The sequence below is a fragment of the Magnolia sinica genome, chromosome 2 (genome assembly GCF_029962835.1).
Source record: "Magnolia sinica isolate HGM2019 chromosome 2, MsV1, whole genome shotgun sequence".
Lineage (NCBI taxonomy): Eukaryota > Viridiplantae > Streptophyta > Magnoliopsida > Magnoliales > Magnoliaceae > Magnolia > Magnolia sinica.
The window spans coordinates 24,726,585-24,743,817 of NC_080574.1; the positions used below are offsets into that span (position 1 = coordinate 24,726,585).

At 38.2% G+C, this 17,233-nt stretch overlaps 1 protein-coding gene across 5 annotated transcripts; it reads right to left on the reverse strand.

Annotated features, from left to right (window-relative positions):
* Window positions 1-10,532: 10,532 nt before the first annotated feature.
* Window positions 10,533-15,617, reverse strand: LOC131227674 (endoglucanase 9-like). Of its 5 annotated transcripts, XM_058223496.1 has the most exons (6): window positions 15,450-15,617; window positions 13,787-14,080; window positions 12,862-13,015; window positions 12,660-12,701; window positions 12,247-12,479; window positions 10,533-11,196 (listed from the first exon to the last, which is right to left on the reverse strand). In XM_058223496.1, the coding sequence occupies exons 1-6, from the start codon at window positions 15,600-15,602 to the stop codon at window positions 10,867-10,869; spliced, it is 1,206 nt and encodes a 401-aa protein (XP_058079479.1). In that variant the 5' UTR covers window positions 15,603-15,617; the 3' UTR covers window positions 10,533-10,866. The 5 variants fall into 5 exon arrangements, with proteins under 5 accessions (XP_058079479.1, XP_058079455.1, XP_058079463.1 ...); XM_058223472.1 differs by lacking the exon at window positions 12,660-12,701 and having other exon boundaries at window positions 12,247-12,500; window positions 12,844-13,015; XM_058223480.1 differs by lacking the exon at window positions 12,660-12,701 and having other exon boundaries at window positions 12,247-12,497; window positions 12,841-13,015.
* Between the last annotated feature and the right edge of the window lie 1,616 nt (window positions 15,618-17,233).

Sequence of the window (17,233 nt, forward strand, 5' to 3'; positions counted from 1 at the left end):
AGAAAGGAAAACATGAATATACGCTTGATCGAAAACTTTTGCAGCTCTTACAGCTTTTTAAAGGTGGGCGTCACTCTCCCCACTGTTTTCTGTGGTGGGGTCCACTTGAGGTTTGTATTTGACTCATTCTTTGGATCATGCCCTAATATGATCTTTCCAAATGGATGGACGGCATGGATACAAAACATACATCATGGTGAGGCCCATAGAATGTGGTGACGTCACTTCGGTAGCAGTCTCGCTACTCAACCTGTCAGTATCTAATCCGCGCCCGCTGGATCCGGGGTCTCACCTAATCCGCTCCCGAGATTGGAAGGGACGTGGTTTCAGTGGATCTACCAAGGTGGGTGGATCCCCTTACTGAGGGGACCACCCTGATATATTTGGCTTTAATCTCCATTGTCCATCTGTTTTTAATCTCCACACAACCATCAGCTTAATCAAAACTTGTGTGGCCCACGAGAAGTTTTTCAATAATTATCAGTCAGTTGCATGGCCCAATCTTGATTCAATCAATAGTCAAAAGATGAGATTGGCCATATTTTTTTATAAGAAAAATGATAATATAGTTAAATATTTCAATCTTTTCCCCCTCCACCTCAAATCCCATGATGTGAAGGGTTTAGATCATAGCAACATAGCCTTAGTCCAACAGCTGCAATCCCAACATGAAAACAGAATTAGTTCATTATGTCAGGACTGCTTTAGGTAGGAGTTGCTGGACTGTTTTCTTGCTCAAAGGCACCCATTAGCTTTAAAATAAGCCAGGGAAGCACGTTGTCTTGAATAATTGTATTATTTTTATTTGACAAGCACCTAATGCACCGTGTAGTGGAACATATTGTTGGAAATTATATAGATTAATATAATTTCTATATAATGTCAAAACTGAAAAATAAAAAATTAGCTTAAAATATGGACAGGCTAAAGCACATCTGAAATGCTGTCCTTAAAGTGTTATTTACCCCTACTCAAGTAAATTGAGTATGCTGATAGGTTACAGGCAAACCGCTTCTAGGATACGACGAGCCTGGTGTGGGTCTGCGTTCAGTAAACATAAAGGCCCACCAAATGAAACTCTATTACATATTCTGGCAGAAATATAAAAGAAAAATCCCAGAAGAAAAGAAAGAAGAAGAATATTTAAATTAGACCACTACACTGGTCAGTTCTTCAGCCACTAGTTCAGTTGAACCGTTCTAGACCACACCGTTGGTCTGTTCTTTAAGCAAAGGTTTAATCCTTTCTATCTTCTGGAATAACTGGAGTATAGGAGAGGAATGGTGGGCTGTCTCAATTCTTATGGGTCTACTGGAATGGGTTAAGTAATGGTTTGGAAACTCATCTAGGTCCTCTTTTTATAGGCTATGGTGGCTGAAAATTATGGTCCAAGGAAATAAATCTCATGGCTGTTTTCTAGCTGTTGGAGAAAACTAGCCGTTTTATAGTCATTTTCTGACTGTTGTACATGAGCCATTCAGCTGCTGCATGCTAACTGTTGTGAGACAACAACTAGCCGTTTTCTAGCTATTGGGCTAACCATGCAGAAGTTACAGCTGGACCCTTCACTAATGGCACAACTGTTACAAATCTACTGCAATAGATCTTTTTCCAACTCTTTATATATACTGGAGGACTCTCATTCAGTCCTCTAGTCTCCCCTTCATCCAGCCATCCGCCTTAGCCACTTAGTCGCACCGCGACTCGCACATGTCTCGCTCCAGTTCGCTCAAGGTCACGAAAAAGTGACCCTCTACGACACAATACGGACGTGCGAAGTGCACCACTAGCACCTCTACAGTCACACTGCCTCACATGCCCACGCCCTCGCACCGAGCCCGAGCCCGTGCCCGAGACCGAGACCAAGAACGAGCCCGAGCGCAAGTGAGCGCACGTGAGTGTTCCAGTGCTACCCACTGAAACACGCAAGGTCCATAGTCCTTGGACTAGGTAAGCAATTATTATAATACTCCATTGTTTTCGTTTAAACTACAAAAAACTCTTCTCTTTTTTCAATGTGGAACTATTCCCAAAACCCATAAAAAAGTATTTTTTTCAAACAATTTTTATTATTATATATTATTTTTTATTTTATTAAAATATATTTTTAAAAATTAATATTTTGCAACAATCCCCCACTTGATTTTAAAAATATTTTTTCTCGATTAAACATTTCTGCCAGAATAATCAGCTTATATGCATAAAGAATGATATCTTTCGATTTTAATCTTCCATTAGTGTAAGTATCTCAAAACTCTATCGAAATGACTGATAGTCGTAGCGTTGAACCAGTTATTCCTAAATAACAGAGTTGGAGAAACCACACACATATTTACTATGTGTTTGTTAGAATTCCCACAATATTGCTCAGTACAATTAATGATCATGTGCTTATCCTAATTCGTGAACGATCCCAAGAGAAAACTCTTAACTCTCATGAGAGACGACACCATTTCTACGTTCATATAGGTGAAATCCTTCCAGTGTCTCCATTACTATAAGACACTTGTCCTATAGACTGGATTTTATTAAGAGTTCTAAGACTCAACCCTCTTTCGTAACGTTCAGCACTTATCTATTATGGTTGAGGTTTTATAATTTAATGCTGAAAACTTTCTACATATCAGTGACTTATTCTTACTCATTGAACCCAAAATTAGAAATTTTCTAACTTTAGGTTGGGTTACCATCACTGGTGAAACTTTAGTTGAAGAGTTTCAACCCCATCCCTCTAGATGTAGCCTTTACTACCTCTCTCGGTAGAGGTTTAGTGAAAGGATCTGTAAAGTTATTGTTTGATTTCACATAGGAAATAGGAATGATTTCATATCGAATCAATTGTCTGATATAATCATGTCGAAGACTGATATGTCTAGACTTACCATTATATGTGCCGTTATAGGCTCTAGCTAATGTAGCTTTACTATCACAATATAGTGACACGGTCGATATAGGCTTTACACAAAGAAATTTCTAATAGAAGATCCATTGGCCACTCAGCCTCTTTGTCTATTGCGGCCAGGGCTATGAATTCAGACTCTGTAGTCGAGTGCGTTATGTAAATCTATTTCTTGGATCCCCAAGATACAACTGCACCTCCTAGGATGAATATCAACCATTTAGTAGACTTGTTGTCCCTTGCACTCGATATCCAGCTCGCATCGGTATATCCTTCCAATACGGCAGGAAACTCCGAATAAAATAGTCTTAAGTCTTTAGTTGCTTTAAAGTAACCAAGGACTCTACTGATTGCATTCCAGTGTTCAGTACTGGGGTTACTAGTAAACTTGTTAAGTTTACTCACAGCATATGCGATATCAAGTCTAGTGCATTGCATAGCATACATAAGACTCCTTATAGCACTCGCATATTCTAATTGTGCAACTGTTCTTCCGTTATTCTCTTTTAACTTGATACTTAGATCAAATGAGGTCTTTGCTTTTTTTATATTTAAATGGTTAAACTTGTGTAGTATCTTCTCAATATAGTGAGATTGACGCAAAGCATAACCACCACAATATTTTTGAACTTTGATACTTAGGATGGTATCAACTTGTCCAAGATCCTTCATTTTGAATATAGAAGATAGAAACCTCTTTGTTTCAGTTACACCTTTCATTTTATTACTTATTATTAACATGTCATCAACATACAGACAAATAATAACGATATAACTACCATCTACTTTAGAATATATGCATTTGTCAGCTACATTATGCATAACTATGAGATAGTATTTTAGAATCAAACTTCTTATGTCATTGTTTTGGTGCTTGTTTTAATCTATAAAAAGATTTGACTAATCTACATACTTTGTTTTCATTTCCTGATAGAACAAAACCTTTAGGTTGTTCCATGTATATCTTCCTATTAAAGTCATCATTCAAGAATGCGATCTTTGCATCCATTTGGTGGATGTGAAGATGATGTATGGACGTTAGCACAAATAATATCCTAATGGATGTTATCTTAGTTATAGGAGAGTATGTGTCAAAGTAATCTATCCATTATTTTTGTCTAAAATCCTTAGCTATCAGTCGAGCTTTAAAGGTTTGGATAGTCCCATCAGTGTGATATTTCTTCCTAAATACCCACTTACAACCTATGGGTTTAGAACCTGGAGGTAAGTTTACTAGTTCTTATGTTTGATTTGATAATATGGATTCCATTTCATCGTTTATAGCTTCTTTCCAAAAAGCTGAGCCTCTGAAGGATACAACATCTTTATATGTTTTAGGATCATCTTCTATAGTCATCATTTTAGGTATTTTTCTTATAACATTTTCTCTATCTCCTTCTACAAGATGGAAAATGACATGTTGTGAATCTATGTAGTCATCTCCTAGACTCTTATCTATTATTGTCCTTAGACTCATACGGGGTTCAATAGGAACTTCCGTTATCTGGTTCTCTATTAGGAGTTTGGATTTCATTATCCTTTGACTCCAAAGATAGTGAGTTCTTAAAGAACTCAACGTCTCTTGATTATATTATTGTACTAGACTCTTTATCTAAAAGTTTATAAGATTTACTATTTTGTGCATACCCTACGACGACGCATTTAATAGTTATTGGTCCTAACTTAGTTCTTTTTAGATCAGAAATTCTACTGTATGCAAGACACCCCCACACTTTTAAATATCGTAGGTTAGGTTTTCTAACTCTCCATGTTTCGTATGGAGATATTTTATATTTTATAGATGGAATTTTGTTTAGTATATGATACGCTCCAAACAGTGCCTCACCCCATAGACTTAGTGACGATTTTACTCTTATCAGCATTGAGTTGACCATATCTACTAATGTTCTATTTTTTCTTTCAGCTATTCCGTTTTGTTGAGGTGTGTATGGCATTGTACATTGATGTATCAGTTCATGTTCTTCATAGAAGTTATCGAATTTATTGAAGAAGTATTCTCCTCCTCTATCGCTACGAAGATTTTTTATCTTCTTATTTAGTTGATTCTTTACTTCTGCTTTATATATTTTAAACATGTTCAATGCTTCATCTTTGCTATTTAACAGATAAACATACACATATCTAGAACAATCATATATAAATGTTATGAAGTACCGTTTATCTCCACGAGTAAGAATGTCATTTAACTCACAGATGTCACTGTGCACAAGATCCAATATTTGAGACGATCTTTCAACACTTGGAAAAGGTTTTCGTCATTTTGGATCGTATGTACACTTCACATTTATCGGTTTCATTATCTGTGTATGAGATTAAGCCATTCTTAGCCATGAACTTCAAGGTACTATACCCTATATGGGTTAGTCTATCATGCCACAGTCCAACGGATTTAACCATATACGCAGAAGTGCTACTTTCATTCAGAGAAAACTTAACCATCCTGTTACAAGCATATCCCTTTCTGACAAAATTCTCATTCTTGGATAGAACAGTTTACCTGACTCGTACACCACCTTTATACCTGGTTTTCCTAGAAGATCCCAAAAACTAAGTTCCGCCTCATGTCTAGGACATGCAGTACATTAGTTAAAATTACTTTCTTCACAGAGGTGAATATCAGTTCGACAGTTCTTTTGCCGACGACCTTCGATCAGACTTCATTACCCATTTGAACTTCTTGACCATCGGTCAATTCCTCATAAGTTTTGCATATTGATTTGTCGTAGCACATATGTATTGTAGCAGCAGTATCAAACCACCAACTTGGAACTTTGTCTTAGATGGTATTCACCTCAGTGATCATAGCTACAATATCGCCTTCTTCTACTGCACTTGCCTCTTTTTTAGATTTGCGATATCTTTATACTCGAGCATAGTACCTGGTTTTTCCACAAACATGGCATGGACCTTTGAACTTTCCGTTCTTCTTTTGGGCATTTTTCTTGAATTTTCCTTTATTGGGTTTCAGGGAATCGTCCTTCTCGGGATTCTTGTTATTAGTTTTCTCTACTGCATGTTCCTAGGACGAGGCATTCCCGTTATCATTCTTTCTGTCGCGGTTACGGGATTCTTCCTCAATTCTGAAATGTTTTTGGATTTTTTTCAGTGTGTAGTCCTCAGTTTTATGCAGTAACTTCTTTCTATAGTCTTTCCACATCGGTGACAATTTGGCGATTATAGCCCTAACTTAGAATGATTCAGGAAGATCAATTTTGATAGCTTTGATTTTGTTTACCATTAGCTGTAGTTCTTGGATTTGGGGCAGCAGCAGTTTATTATCTACCATGTTGAAGTCAAAATACCTGGCGATGAGAAACTTATTGGTACCTTCTTCTTCAGCCTTGTATTTGAACTCTAGAGCAGCTCAAATCTCCTTTGTTGATGACGTCTGTTGGTATAGATCATACAGGCGGTCGGAGAGCGCGTTCAGAATGTGTCCTCGACACAAGAGTTCGTCTTCAACTCGTTTGATGCGGGTAGCCACCTGTTCAGGTGTGTCTATGTCGGATGCTTCAGGTAATGCTTGCAGATTTGGATATAATATGTAGTAGATCTTTAGCGCCGTCAGAAGAACTTTTAGCTTGTTTTGCCACCTTGTAAAATTGGTTCCATTGAACTGATCAAGACGTATCAAGTCTTAATTCATCAACTTGATGTATGAAACACTATCGGCTTCCATCAAAAAACGCTTTAAGATTGTTGGAAATTATACAGATTAATATAATTTCTGTATAATGTGGAAACCGAAAAATGAAAAATTAGCTTAAAATATGGACAGGCTGAAGCACGTTTGAAACGCTGTCCTTAAAGCTTTATTTGCCCATACTCAAGTAAATTGAGTATGCTAATAGGTTACAGGCAAACCGCTTCTAGGATACGACGAGCTTGGTCTGGGTCTGCGTTCAGCAAACACGAAGGCCCACTAAATGGAACTCTGTTACACAATCTAGCAGAAATACAAAAGAAAATCCCAGAAGAAAAGAGAGAAGAAGAATATTTAAATTAGACCACTGCACTAGTCAATTCTTCAGTCATTGGTTCAGTTGAACCGTTTTAGACCACACCGTTGGTCTGTTCTTCAAGCAAAGGTTCAATCCTTGCTACCTTACTAGAATAATTGGAGTATAGGAGAGGATTAGTGGGTTGTCTCAATTCGTATGGGTCTGCTGGAGTGGGTTGAGTAATGGTTTGGAAACCCATCCAGACCCTCCTTTTATAGGCTATGGTGGCTGGGAGTTATGGTCCAGCGAAATAAATCTCATGACCGTTTTCTAGCTGTTGGAGAAAACTAGCCGTTTATGGTCGTTTTCTGATTGTTGTGCATGGGTCATCAAGCTGTTGTATGCTGACTGTTGTGAGACAATAGCTAGCCGTTTTCTAGCTGTTGGGCTAATCATGCAGCAGTTACAGCTGGACCCTGCACTAATGACACAGCTGTTACAGATCTGCTGCAATAACTCTTTTTTCAGCTCTCTATATATACTGGAGGACTCTCATTCAGTCCTCTAGTTTCCCCTTCATCTAGCCATCCACCTTAGCCACTTAGTCGCACCGCGACTTGTATACGTCTCGCTCTGGTTCGCTCAAGGTCGCGAAAGAGTGACCCTCTGCGACACGATACGAACGTGTAAAGTGCGCCATTAGCGCTTCTACAGCCACACTGCCTCATATGACTACGCCCTCGCACCGAGCCCGTACTCGAGACCGAGACCGAGCTCGAGCCCGTGCCCGAGCGCAGGTACGTGCGTGCGGGTGTTCCAATGCGTAGGTCCATAGACCTTGGACTAGGTAAGCAATTATTATAATACTCCACTGTTTTCATTTAAACCACAAAAAGTTCTTCTCTTTTTCCAATGTGGGACTATTCCCAAAACCCACAAAAAGGTATTTTTTTCAAACACTTTTTATATATTATATATTATTTTTTATTTTATTAAAATATATTTTTAAAAATCAAAATTTTGCAACACATGGCACACACAAACACAAACATATGTGGCACATTTCAAGCTTTCCAGATGTTTGAACATAGATACTCATGAATGTAAAATATTTGACCTAGGTTGTTTGTGATGAAAATATTCCTACATGTGTTTTTATTAGGGATGGCCTATTTTTTACTCTTAGGGCCCATTTAGGAGCGTGGATTCAGAGCCCCTTAGATTCGAAATCCTCCTATTGTGTTTGGCGCTCTAGATTGGGAATCAACTTTAATCCAAAAGTAGCTATGCACGGTATATTTATGGTATATTTATAGGATTTGAATTTAATTACTAAATTAACTTTAATCTTTTTAATTAGTGAATGTATGTAATGTTTTGACATAATGGTTGTAATAAGCCCGCTGAAATATTTACTTTGCCCGAAAATGATGAAATTCTAGTCTCGGTTGGCCACAAGGACAAGATCATGTCCTAGTGACTAATCAATGATTTTTAACCATTGATTTAAATAGACAATGTTTGGTTGACATTGATTATTATATTAAAGTAATTATAGTAATGAAATTGATAATCTACTTGTTTTGGGATATCATTAGTGGGCCATGTGTCCAATAATTTAATAGTCTAGTGACACACATATTACACATGCAACTCTTGAAAGGATTTTAGATGTAATTCAAGCATTCACTGAAAATTTCAAACCCTCTTTGAGAGGATTTGAAACCCCTTAAAACCCTATTTACTTTATGATGCCAAACAATCAAGGGATTTAAAATCCCCTCAAATCCATGGTGCCAAACAACCCCTTCTACAACTCTCTTTAATACGAATGGATTGTACATTAGTAACTTGCTACATGGCATATGTGTGGCGCCAGAAGATTAATAGTGAAATGTGTAGCACAAGTGAGATATTCGAACATGTGTATGGGCACCTGTGCATTCATTGTCAATCCCTTGTGAATAGGCATTCTCATATTTTGAAATTTGTACAAGGATAGCATAAACAAACAAGGAATAAGTCACTTGTCATTCCAGGCCATTTAGGATCGTGCTTTACTCCTACCAAGCAAGCCTTTAGGAATTGTTTGGCTCCCTAAAATCGTAAAAGTGATTGTGACCTTCTTTTTTTCTTCTTTTTTTTTTTTTTGTCGTGGGAAATAGATGTTGAAGTATTTAAAAATAATAATTTTACTTTTTAAATATTATTTTTTAATTCAAATTCAAAACTTAAATTGGTTGTTAATGCATTTTTTTTTCTATTTCCCGTTTTGATGAAGATCTGTTTCCATCCAAACAAGTTTAGGGTTCCAATTATTGTCAATTTATTCTAATTCCTTCTTACATGTGCACAGCAATAGATTCCTAATAAAGATAATTTTATCTATTTTATTTGGGTAGTATTGGGAAAACTATTCCTAAGATTTTGAGTGTGAGCGCGTCCGGATATGTAAAACGAAAGAGGAAAATGACTTCTTATAATTTTTTTTAAAATAAAATCATCAGACGGATATCCATTTCCTAAAAAATAAGGTAGATTTTGAAAATAAAATTCTACTACGATATCATTTACCATCCGTTTTTGGGACCCAAATAAAATTCCTTCTTACATGTGCACAACAATAAATTCCTAATAGCTAAATAATCTCTTAGGGTCTGATTTTATACAATGGATTCAATGCCAAACAATAAAAAGAATAAGAAGTTTTCCTTTGATGTGAACTTATTTATTATTTCAATAATAAAGAAAGAAATGTATTTTATAAATCAATCATTGCAATTTTTCATGACTTAAATTATTAACACAGTAAATCATGCAAGTTGTAAGAGTAGCATTAGATTTTTACTCTTAAATATGGTGGCCTAAAATTAAATGCTTAAGATCTGAAAATAAAAAATAAAACATGCATGATACACATGGGTAAGGAATATAAACATTGTCAGTGGGGGAGATTTCTGAGCCATCCACCGACCATATGAACTCACAGGGTATCAACGGCTTGAAACACCGAACCATAGGTCCCAAAACTAGCGAATGCTGATTTGTAAGGAGATTTGGTAAGATACATCTCAGTAGGGTACCTTCCATTTGCATGAGCACTTTTCATTGATCCAAACCGTTCATAAGATGGGTTTCGCCTTGATGGGGACACCCAAAAAACAGAAGTTCTTGGATTGAAACATTTCAACCCTTTAGTCCTTTTGAATAATCAAAGGATTGAAATCTTTCAATGCGTGGTCGTCCATCATATAGATTGCTTGGTTCATGGAAAAAGATCACAAGGGAAATAATACAAAGTTCATGACCTGTCATCTTGCTATTGGATATCTACTCTATTACGGTGGGTCATGACCTACTGTATCATTTGCACATTTTTATTTTATTTTTCTCTCTTTTCTTTTTAAACGTAAGAGGAAGTAAGGTTGTAGCCTCAGGTGTCCAAGTTGAGTCGGACCGAGTTATGGCTAACCCGATCGACTTAATCCGTTTTAAAATATGCTTGACCTGAACTTGACTGACTCAGTACCGAGTCTAGCATGCTTGACCCAATCCAAGTTCAGGTCTACCCTGGATTAATCTGGACCGAGTCCAACCCAGTCATAAGTACCGAGTCAGGTTGAGGGTGAAAAAAAGATTGACCAATTGTCTATACTCAATAAACACAGATGGCCCACCTGATCAGTGGACCTTAATTCTCGTTCCTAATGATCATGGGTGCCCATTGATCAATTCTCATTTCTTCATTCCTCATTCATGTGGAGCCCACATAGTAGATAACACCGTGAGAATAGTCTTTACATGCAAATTTCGGCCCACCTGAATGGATTGTTTTCTCACGTGTGTGCATCTTCAGACTATCCCAGACCATTATCAACCTACAAAATTTTCATCACAATGGTCCGAAAATGAAAAAAAACGCCAGCCCATCTACCAATTCAAAATATCAATCCAACGCTTCTCTGATACAATCAAACATTCAGCTCTTTACGATAGCAAATAAATCTACGAAGGGAATTTAACAGCTAAGTAAGAGAGTGGGCCTATCAATGCGGCATTGATGTAAGTTGCGGGCTCTGATTGGGCAAAGTTATGGCGGTTGTCTTCGAACTCATCTGATAGATCTGGCCCACCAACGATCGCTCCAGTCAATATGTTCGGGTTCGGGTCGGGGCTGTTCAAGGAGGTGAAACCCTCATTGCAACCGATGGGTGCTGAAGTCTGCTGGATACTAGGGAGGGAAGAAGCTCTATGGTGGATATGTCGGGGAAATCGGTCTCCAAAGCCCACCATGTATGACATTCGCTTTGGATTTTCTCCCAAAATATAATCCACCTGAAGAATACAAACAGAAAAGTCAGGGCTGTCAATGGGTAGCTGGACCCGCTGGTACACAAGATTTTAACGGTCCGGGTCCAATATCGGAGATGCACTTAGAAAACGGTCGGGTTCGGGTCTGCCAATTTGGACTTGGTTACAAAAGTGCATCATCTTAAACCCAGACAAATCCTTGGTCCCGGCCTAGTTAATATTAGTAGTAATATTATATATGAAAATGCTCTCATGGGAACTTCATGAGAACTTTTGACACATGATGTGGGCATAAAATCTAGACCGCCTATTAGATGCATGAGTCACCTCATGAAATCCCCTTTACTAACTTTTTGGCTAGAGACAAAAATTTAGTGGGCCATGGTAAGTTGGAAATCCCTAAGCCCTTGATTTGCATCTCACTTTGCTATAGTTTATCAGATTTGTTTAATTAGGCTGAAAAAATAACCCTAGGGTTTCATAAGGTGACTCATTTAGTTGATTGTTCAGATTTTATGCCTACATCACATGTCAAAAGTTCTTACCAAGTTTCCATGAGAACTGATTCTCTTACTAGTCAGCCCAACTTGGCCAAATCACAACCGAGCCTGTCTGAATAACCAGGTTCTTGAATCCTTGATTACTAATCTTCTAGTGTTAGTATTTAGGTGGTTAAAGAGGATATCATGGACAAAGTAGATACATGCATCTAGATTGGTCCACCATTGGACATTTAAGGGATGAGATTGGATTTAATTTGCATCCAATACCACTTAGTAAATATTAGGGTCACTAATAACTGATGCAATTGAAAAATGTGTCAATCAATGTGGACCAAGCAACTAATGGACCACCTCCTAACCATTCTACCCATGTGTTATTTTAGCACCATTATTATTAACTTTTTTTCTATCAATCTAATCAATCAGTTAAAACTTTTATTAAGCATAACTTCAAGGATCTGGTTCATCTACGATGTGGTCCACTAAAAAAAAAAAAAAATCAAATGGTCTAGATAGATCACCTAAGTGGTCTAATTAATGATTTTGTCACATTGGTTAGGGAGAGCAATACCTGTTTTTTAGCTTGTTTCCTCAAAAGGATGGGAGTAACAACCAAACTACCACACTTGAAGGTTCTATCAGAAAACTTCAAGTATCTTGCATAGGTTGATAACAGAAACGTTGAGGACGTCACGTACTGCAGATTGCTACCTTTCATCTTGTACATGAGCCCACCCGGTGTATACTTCACTGACACAGTCGGCGATTCTGGTAAGATACTGCATGCAAACCTCTCCGCTCCCTCTCGGAATCTAGAGATAGCATCGCTGTCTCCGTCGCCATGACTGACCTGTGAAAATGGTATACATGCATAAACATACGTCATGGGTGGTGCAACATTAAAAAATGCATGGTTCTTTGAACAAATAAGGTCAGATTGCTGGATGGTTAGATCATTTGATGGGTATTTGCCACCAACAGAACTCCACCAGTGGAAGTTTTGCACTCTCACCACCAATCCCAAGCCTAGATAAAAGGAGGGTTGCATTAGATTGGCAGCTGGTATTATATTCTTCCTCCACAACTTCTAATATGAATCTTGTGAACGGCTATTGTTAAGTGGGCCCCACATGTACCATTTTTTTTTAAACGCAATGAAATGCTCAAATATCAGAAGTTTGGATGCTTACCCGAGAAAGGAGCACTCTAGCACCAGGAAGCTTGTTATCCCAGCTGAACGTATCGCAATCATCGTCAATGAGAACGGACCGGGCAAAGTCGAGATAGGAAGAATTACGTGTGGCCTTATAAAGCCATGCAGATCCCCAAAGAAGTTCATCCTAAAAATTTCATTTAAAAAATAATTATTCATATTTGTAATGGTAATATTATGCAATTTAATTATTGTAGGGCACCCAAGATCATTAACTTACAATTTTGGGAAATTTTAAATAATAGTTTCATGAAGTTAAAAGAAAATTCCATTACTAAAGAAAATGATACATTACTTTCAAAGCAATATAAAGAATTGTTTGGATGCTTGTAAATGATTTATAGGAAAATTATTTGTTAGTTGTGTTTGAATGCTAATTTATGCCTATAAATTATTTATAGTTTTTTATCTTCTTTTTTATTTTTCAACAAAATGTTAGAATTTCATTTATGAAATCGGATTGGATTTGCTTTTAGAGTACTGAGAAAACTCTGTTGGAACCCACCTAGAATGTATGCGGTTTATACATGCCATCCGTCCATTTTTGCAGTGTAATTATTTTAGAGGTTGAGCCCAAAATTGAAGTAAATCCAAAGGTTAAGATTACCGAATCGTAAGAAACAGTGAGAATAATGATTTCCATCGTTGAAACCTTCTTAGAGCCTACAATAATGTTTATTTGTTATCAACCTGTTCATAAGATCACGTAGACATGGTTGAAAGGAAAACACAAATTTTAGCTTATGCGGCCCTCAAGATGGAGATTTGGCAGTATTTATGATGAAAAAGTCCGTAAAATTGTGCACGTGTTTTGTGTTTGAGCACACTCATAGTAGACGAGATACTAAGTTGAAGTAAGAGAAGAAAATATATTGAATTTGAAGAAATGACAACTTACGTGGTAACCGGAATGTGAACAGTAAAATGGACAGACGACGGATGGGAGGGAGTCATTGTAATTTCCTCGATTTTCATTGGCGAATGTAAAAGCCATCTTGGCTGTTCTCAAGAGAGTCTTGGAGTAGTCGCGATCAATCTTCTTGAAAACGAGGGAGGCAGCTGCAAAGGCAGCGGCCGTCTCAGCTGCTACCTCCGAGCCAGGGTTTGAAGGGGTGACCTTGTAGGCTGTCCGTGGTGTATCCATGTCCTCTGGACGCTGCCAACACTTGTGGTCTACTATTGAGTCACCAACCTACACTCAAATAGATTTCCTCAAATGGTAAAAATCTGTTTATTGCAATATAGTTGGGCTACATCATGGTAGACTGCATTCAATGCAACAGTGATGACAACGTCAGCGATGATGTGGGCCTATAACAGTATAGGAAAACAGAAAAAACCTGTTTATAGCAAGAAGAGGATTCGAATTATTAATATGTACTCCATCCAAAGCTAATGAAAAAGAGTTTTATATGTCCATCATGCTGGGAACCTAACGTGGAAAGGTAAACATTTTCTACATAAAATGTCAATTTTACTGGTGCTTCTTAATGTTGATCTTATAGTTCTGATGCTTTTTCATTGCCACTGAATGGAGTGCGTGAGAACATTGTTGGATACAGTCCGTTTCTCCTACATATGAGGAAACAGACGAGATGGTAAGGCTCACTAGTGTATGAGCGGGCTTACTTTTCATATCTAGGCTGTTCGTCAAGAAGCAGATTGCCTGTGATCTGGGCATAGAGATATTTCTGTCAAGACCACAATAGGACAGGAGTCTAATACTCGGGAAGATCCAGGACTCATATAGCCCATACACATGAAATAGTAGGGATTGAATGCCTGCAGTGACAGAAGTTTCATATCCGGCTGATATTTTTGTTTATAGTTTATCTGAGTGGTAATAACCCTATGATCGGTTTGGATGGCATATAAACATCATGGTCAGCTCCAGCTCCAAGAAGGTTTCAATGGTGGACGTTTCCGTTCCCACTGTTTCATTTGGTGTGGCCCACCTGAGTTTTGGATCTGCCTGAATTTTAGATAACTGTCATATTGTGAAATTTCAAAACAGACAGACGGAGTAGATTTGTCACGAACATATCTATGGACCCCACACAGCACCGGCACAGGTATATGGGTGGCCAGGCTTGGCGGGGCCATATCCATAATTATCTCAGGCCAGACTCGGGCCTGCTTGTTTTGGGCCATCATAGGCATGGACCAAACTCAAGCCTAGGTTTTAATTTGAGGACAGACTTCGGCCAGGACTAACCCGTTCCATTCACAGTCCTAGATTTATAAAATTGGCCTACTCTCAAGATGGAGAAATCTCTTGCATGTCCCACCAATAACTGACCACATGGCTCACTTGGTTGAATGGCCAGGATCACATAAAGTGGGGTCCACTAATAAAGCTGTTGGGTCAAGAAAGATACCTGGATCCATTCAGCTGGGGAACCCAATTATAATACCCCATGAATTATATATAAACGGTCCAAAATGACTTGTTTCATAGGCCGATGGGACCCGCTGATGGATTCATTCATAATCCCTGACTGGGCCTAAAATACATGAATAAGATTAGTTGAGAAAAAAAGCTAATAATCTGGCACACACACCTGCACGTAGAGCGCATCCGGGAGGGAGGTAGAGGCTTTGAGGAGGTAGTCAGTGCCCCACCGCACCGCTTCACGAACACGATCCAGCTCATCAGGCATGCGTCCGGGGAACTCCAGTGCACTCCAAGAAAGCATGGTGATGGTGAAAGCCATGGGTAGGCCGAACTTAATGTTGTCGCCAGCGTCGTAGTATCCGCCGGTTAGATCTACCTGCGAAATGCCATGACAACAACGATCGATGTGATGATGGAGGATTGACGTGTAGTTCCTGCACGTGCATCCATACACATGTAGATGTTGTAGATATGCAAGATCATGCATGCATGTGTTAATTGTTGCCTTAAATCTCTATAAATCAACCGAATCTTCTGATGATAGGCTCAATGACATCGAGTAGACTTCGATGCCATCAATTATATTTGGATATTCTCATGCTGGTTGCTAGACACTTTAGCATCCTACTTGATGCTATAGAAGGTTGATCGATGCCATCAAAGTTAGTTTCAATGACATTGGAAAAATTCAGAATTTAAATGTTTAGTCGCTGAAATATTTTGGTTTTAGTTTGATGCCATCAAAGTGGGTTTGATGCTATTGTTTGTCTGTCAATGCCATTGAACGGATTGCGTAGAATTATGCAGGTTTATATATCCACGGGATTTATTTCTAATTTTGATCGTGATTCTTCCTAAGGCTATATATAGGAGTGTAATTGAGAGAGTGGAGTATCTTAGAGCTTTTTAATTCATTTTTAGAGATTTCAAGAGCTTATAATAAGAGATTTGATGCTTGTTCAAATTGGGTATTCTCTCTCTCTTGTAATATCTACTTTCATAGTGATATATGTCGTTTTTTGCAGTGATTTTTTCCTGTAAGGGTTTTTCCATTTTAAAGTCAAAGTCTTTGTGACTGGGCTTGATAGTGCGATTGGAATACTTTGCTTGATTTATATCTGTATGCTTCCGCACTTCCCCAATAGAATGCACATGTACTTGCATGTTTTCCGCGCCTAAAATAGGTGCAGTATATGATTCAGATCCATGGTTTTAAGACTCGTCCGAGTTAATTCGGGTTCGGCACTTCCTGTTGTATTTTATTTCAAAATAATTATTAAAATTTAATTTTTCAAATTTTCAATTTCCCTCCACATTTGAAAATTTTAGTGTTTTTGGATTGTGGGTTTTGTACCACATTGGATTTAACAAAGTAAATTTTCTTGTATATAAGATAGGCTTTTTACTTTAGGCTTGAGCCTCATTCAGGGGACATGTGAATTTGGTCCTGTGGAGAGGCTATGCCAATAGCTCTAATCTATGCCATTGACCACTCGCGCGCGCGCTGAGCCAAGTTGTGTCATGCCGTGTCGAGTCCGTATCCGTGCGGGTGCGGGTGCGGGTGCGGAGTGAGTGTACTCGCGTGGGTATATGTGTATAGGTACTCGCAAGACTTTATTTGTGAGAGTGTACTTGCACTTGCGCCTTTTCGTTTTAAACCAGAGAGATGTATCCGTTCCGGTTGGTCGCACCTGTTGGGTTTAAACCCCACGGACCTAACCTTTTGTAAATGGTGCTTATGCACTGCTTCGAAGTCTATTTAAAAACTTCTGATTTATGTTTGCAAATACGAAAATTCCTTTTCTCATATAAAACTCTCTCTGATATTTCGTTTTTAAGAATTTTGATTGCTGAGTCAACTCAGCACTTTCAGGTTAAACTGCAAGTGGTTCGAGCCCATGTACAGTGAGTGTACCGCTGGGACCGGGTCATAGTCGTTGTATCCTGGAG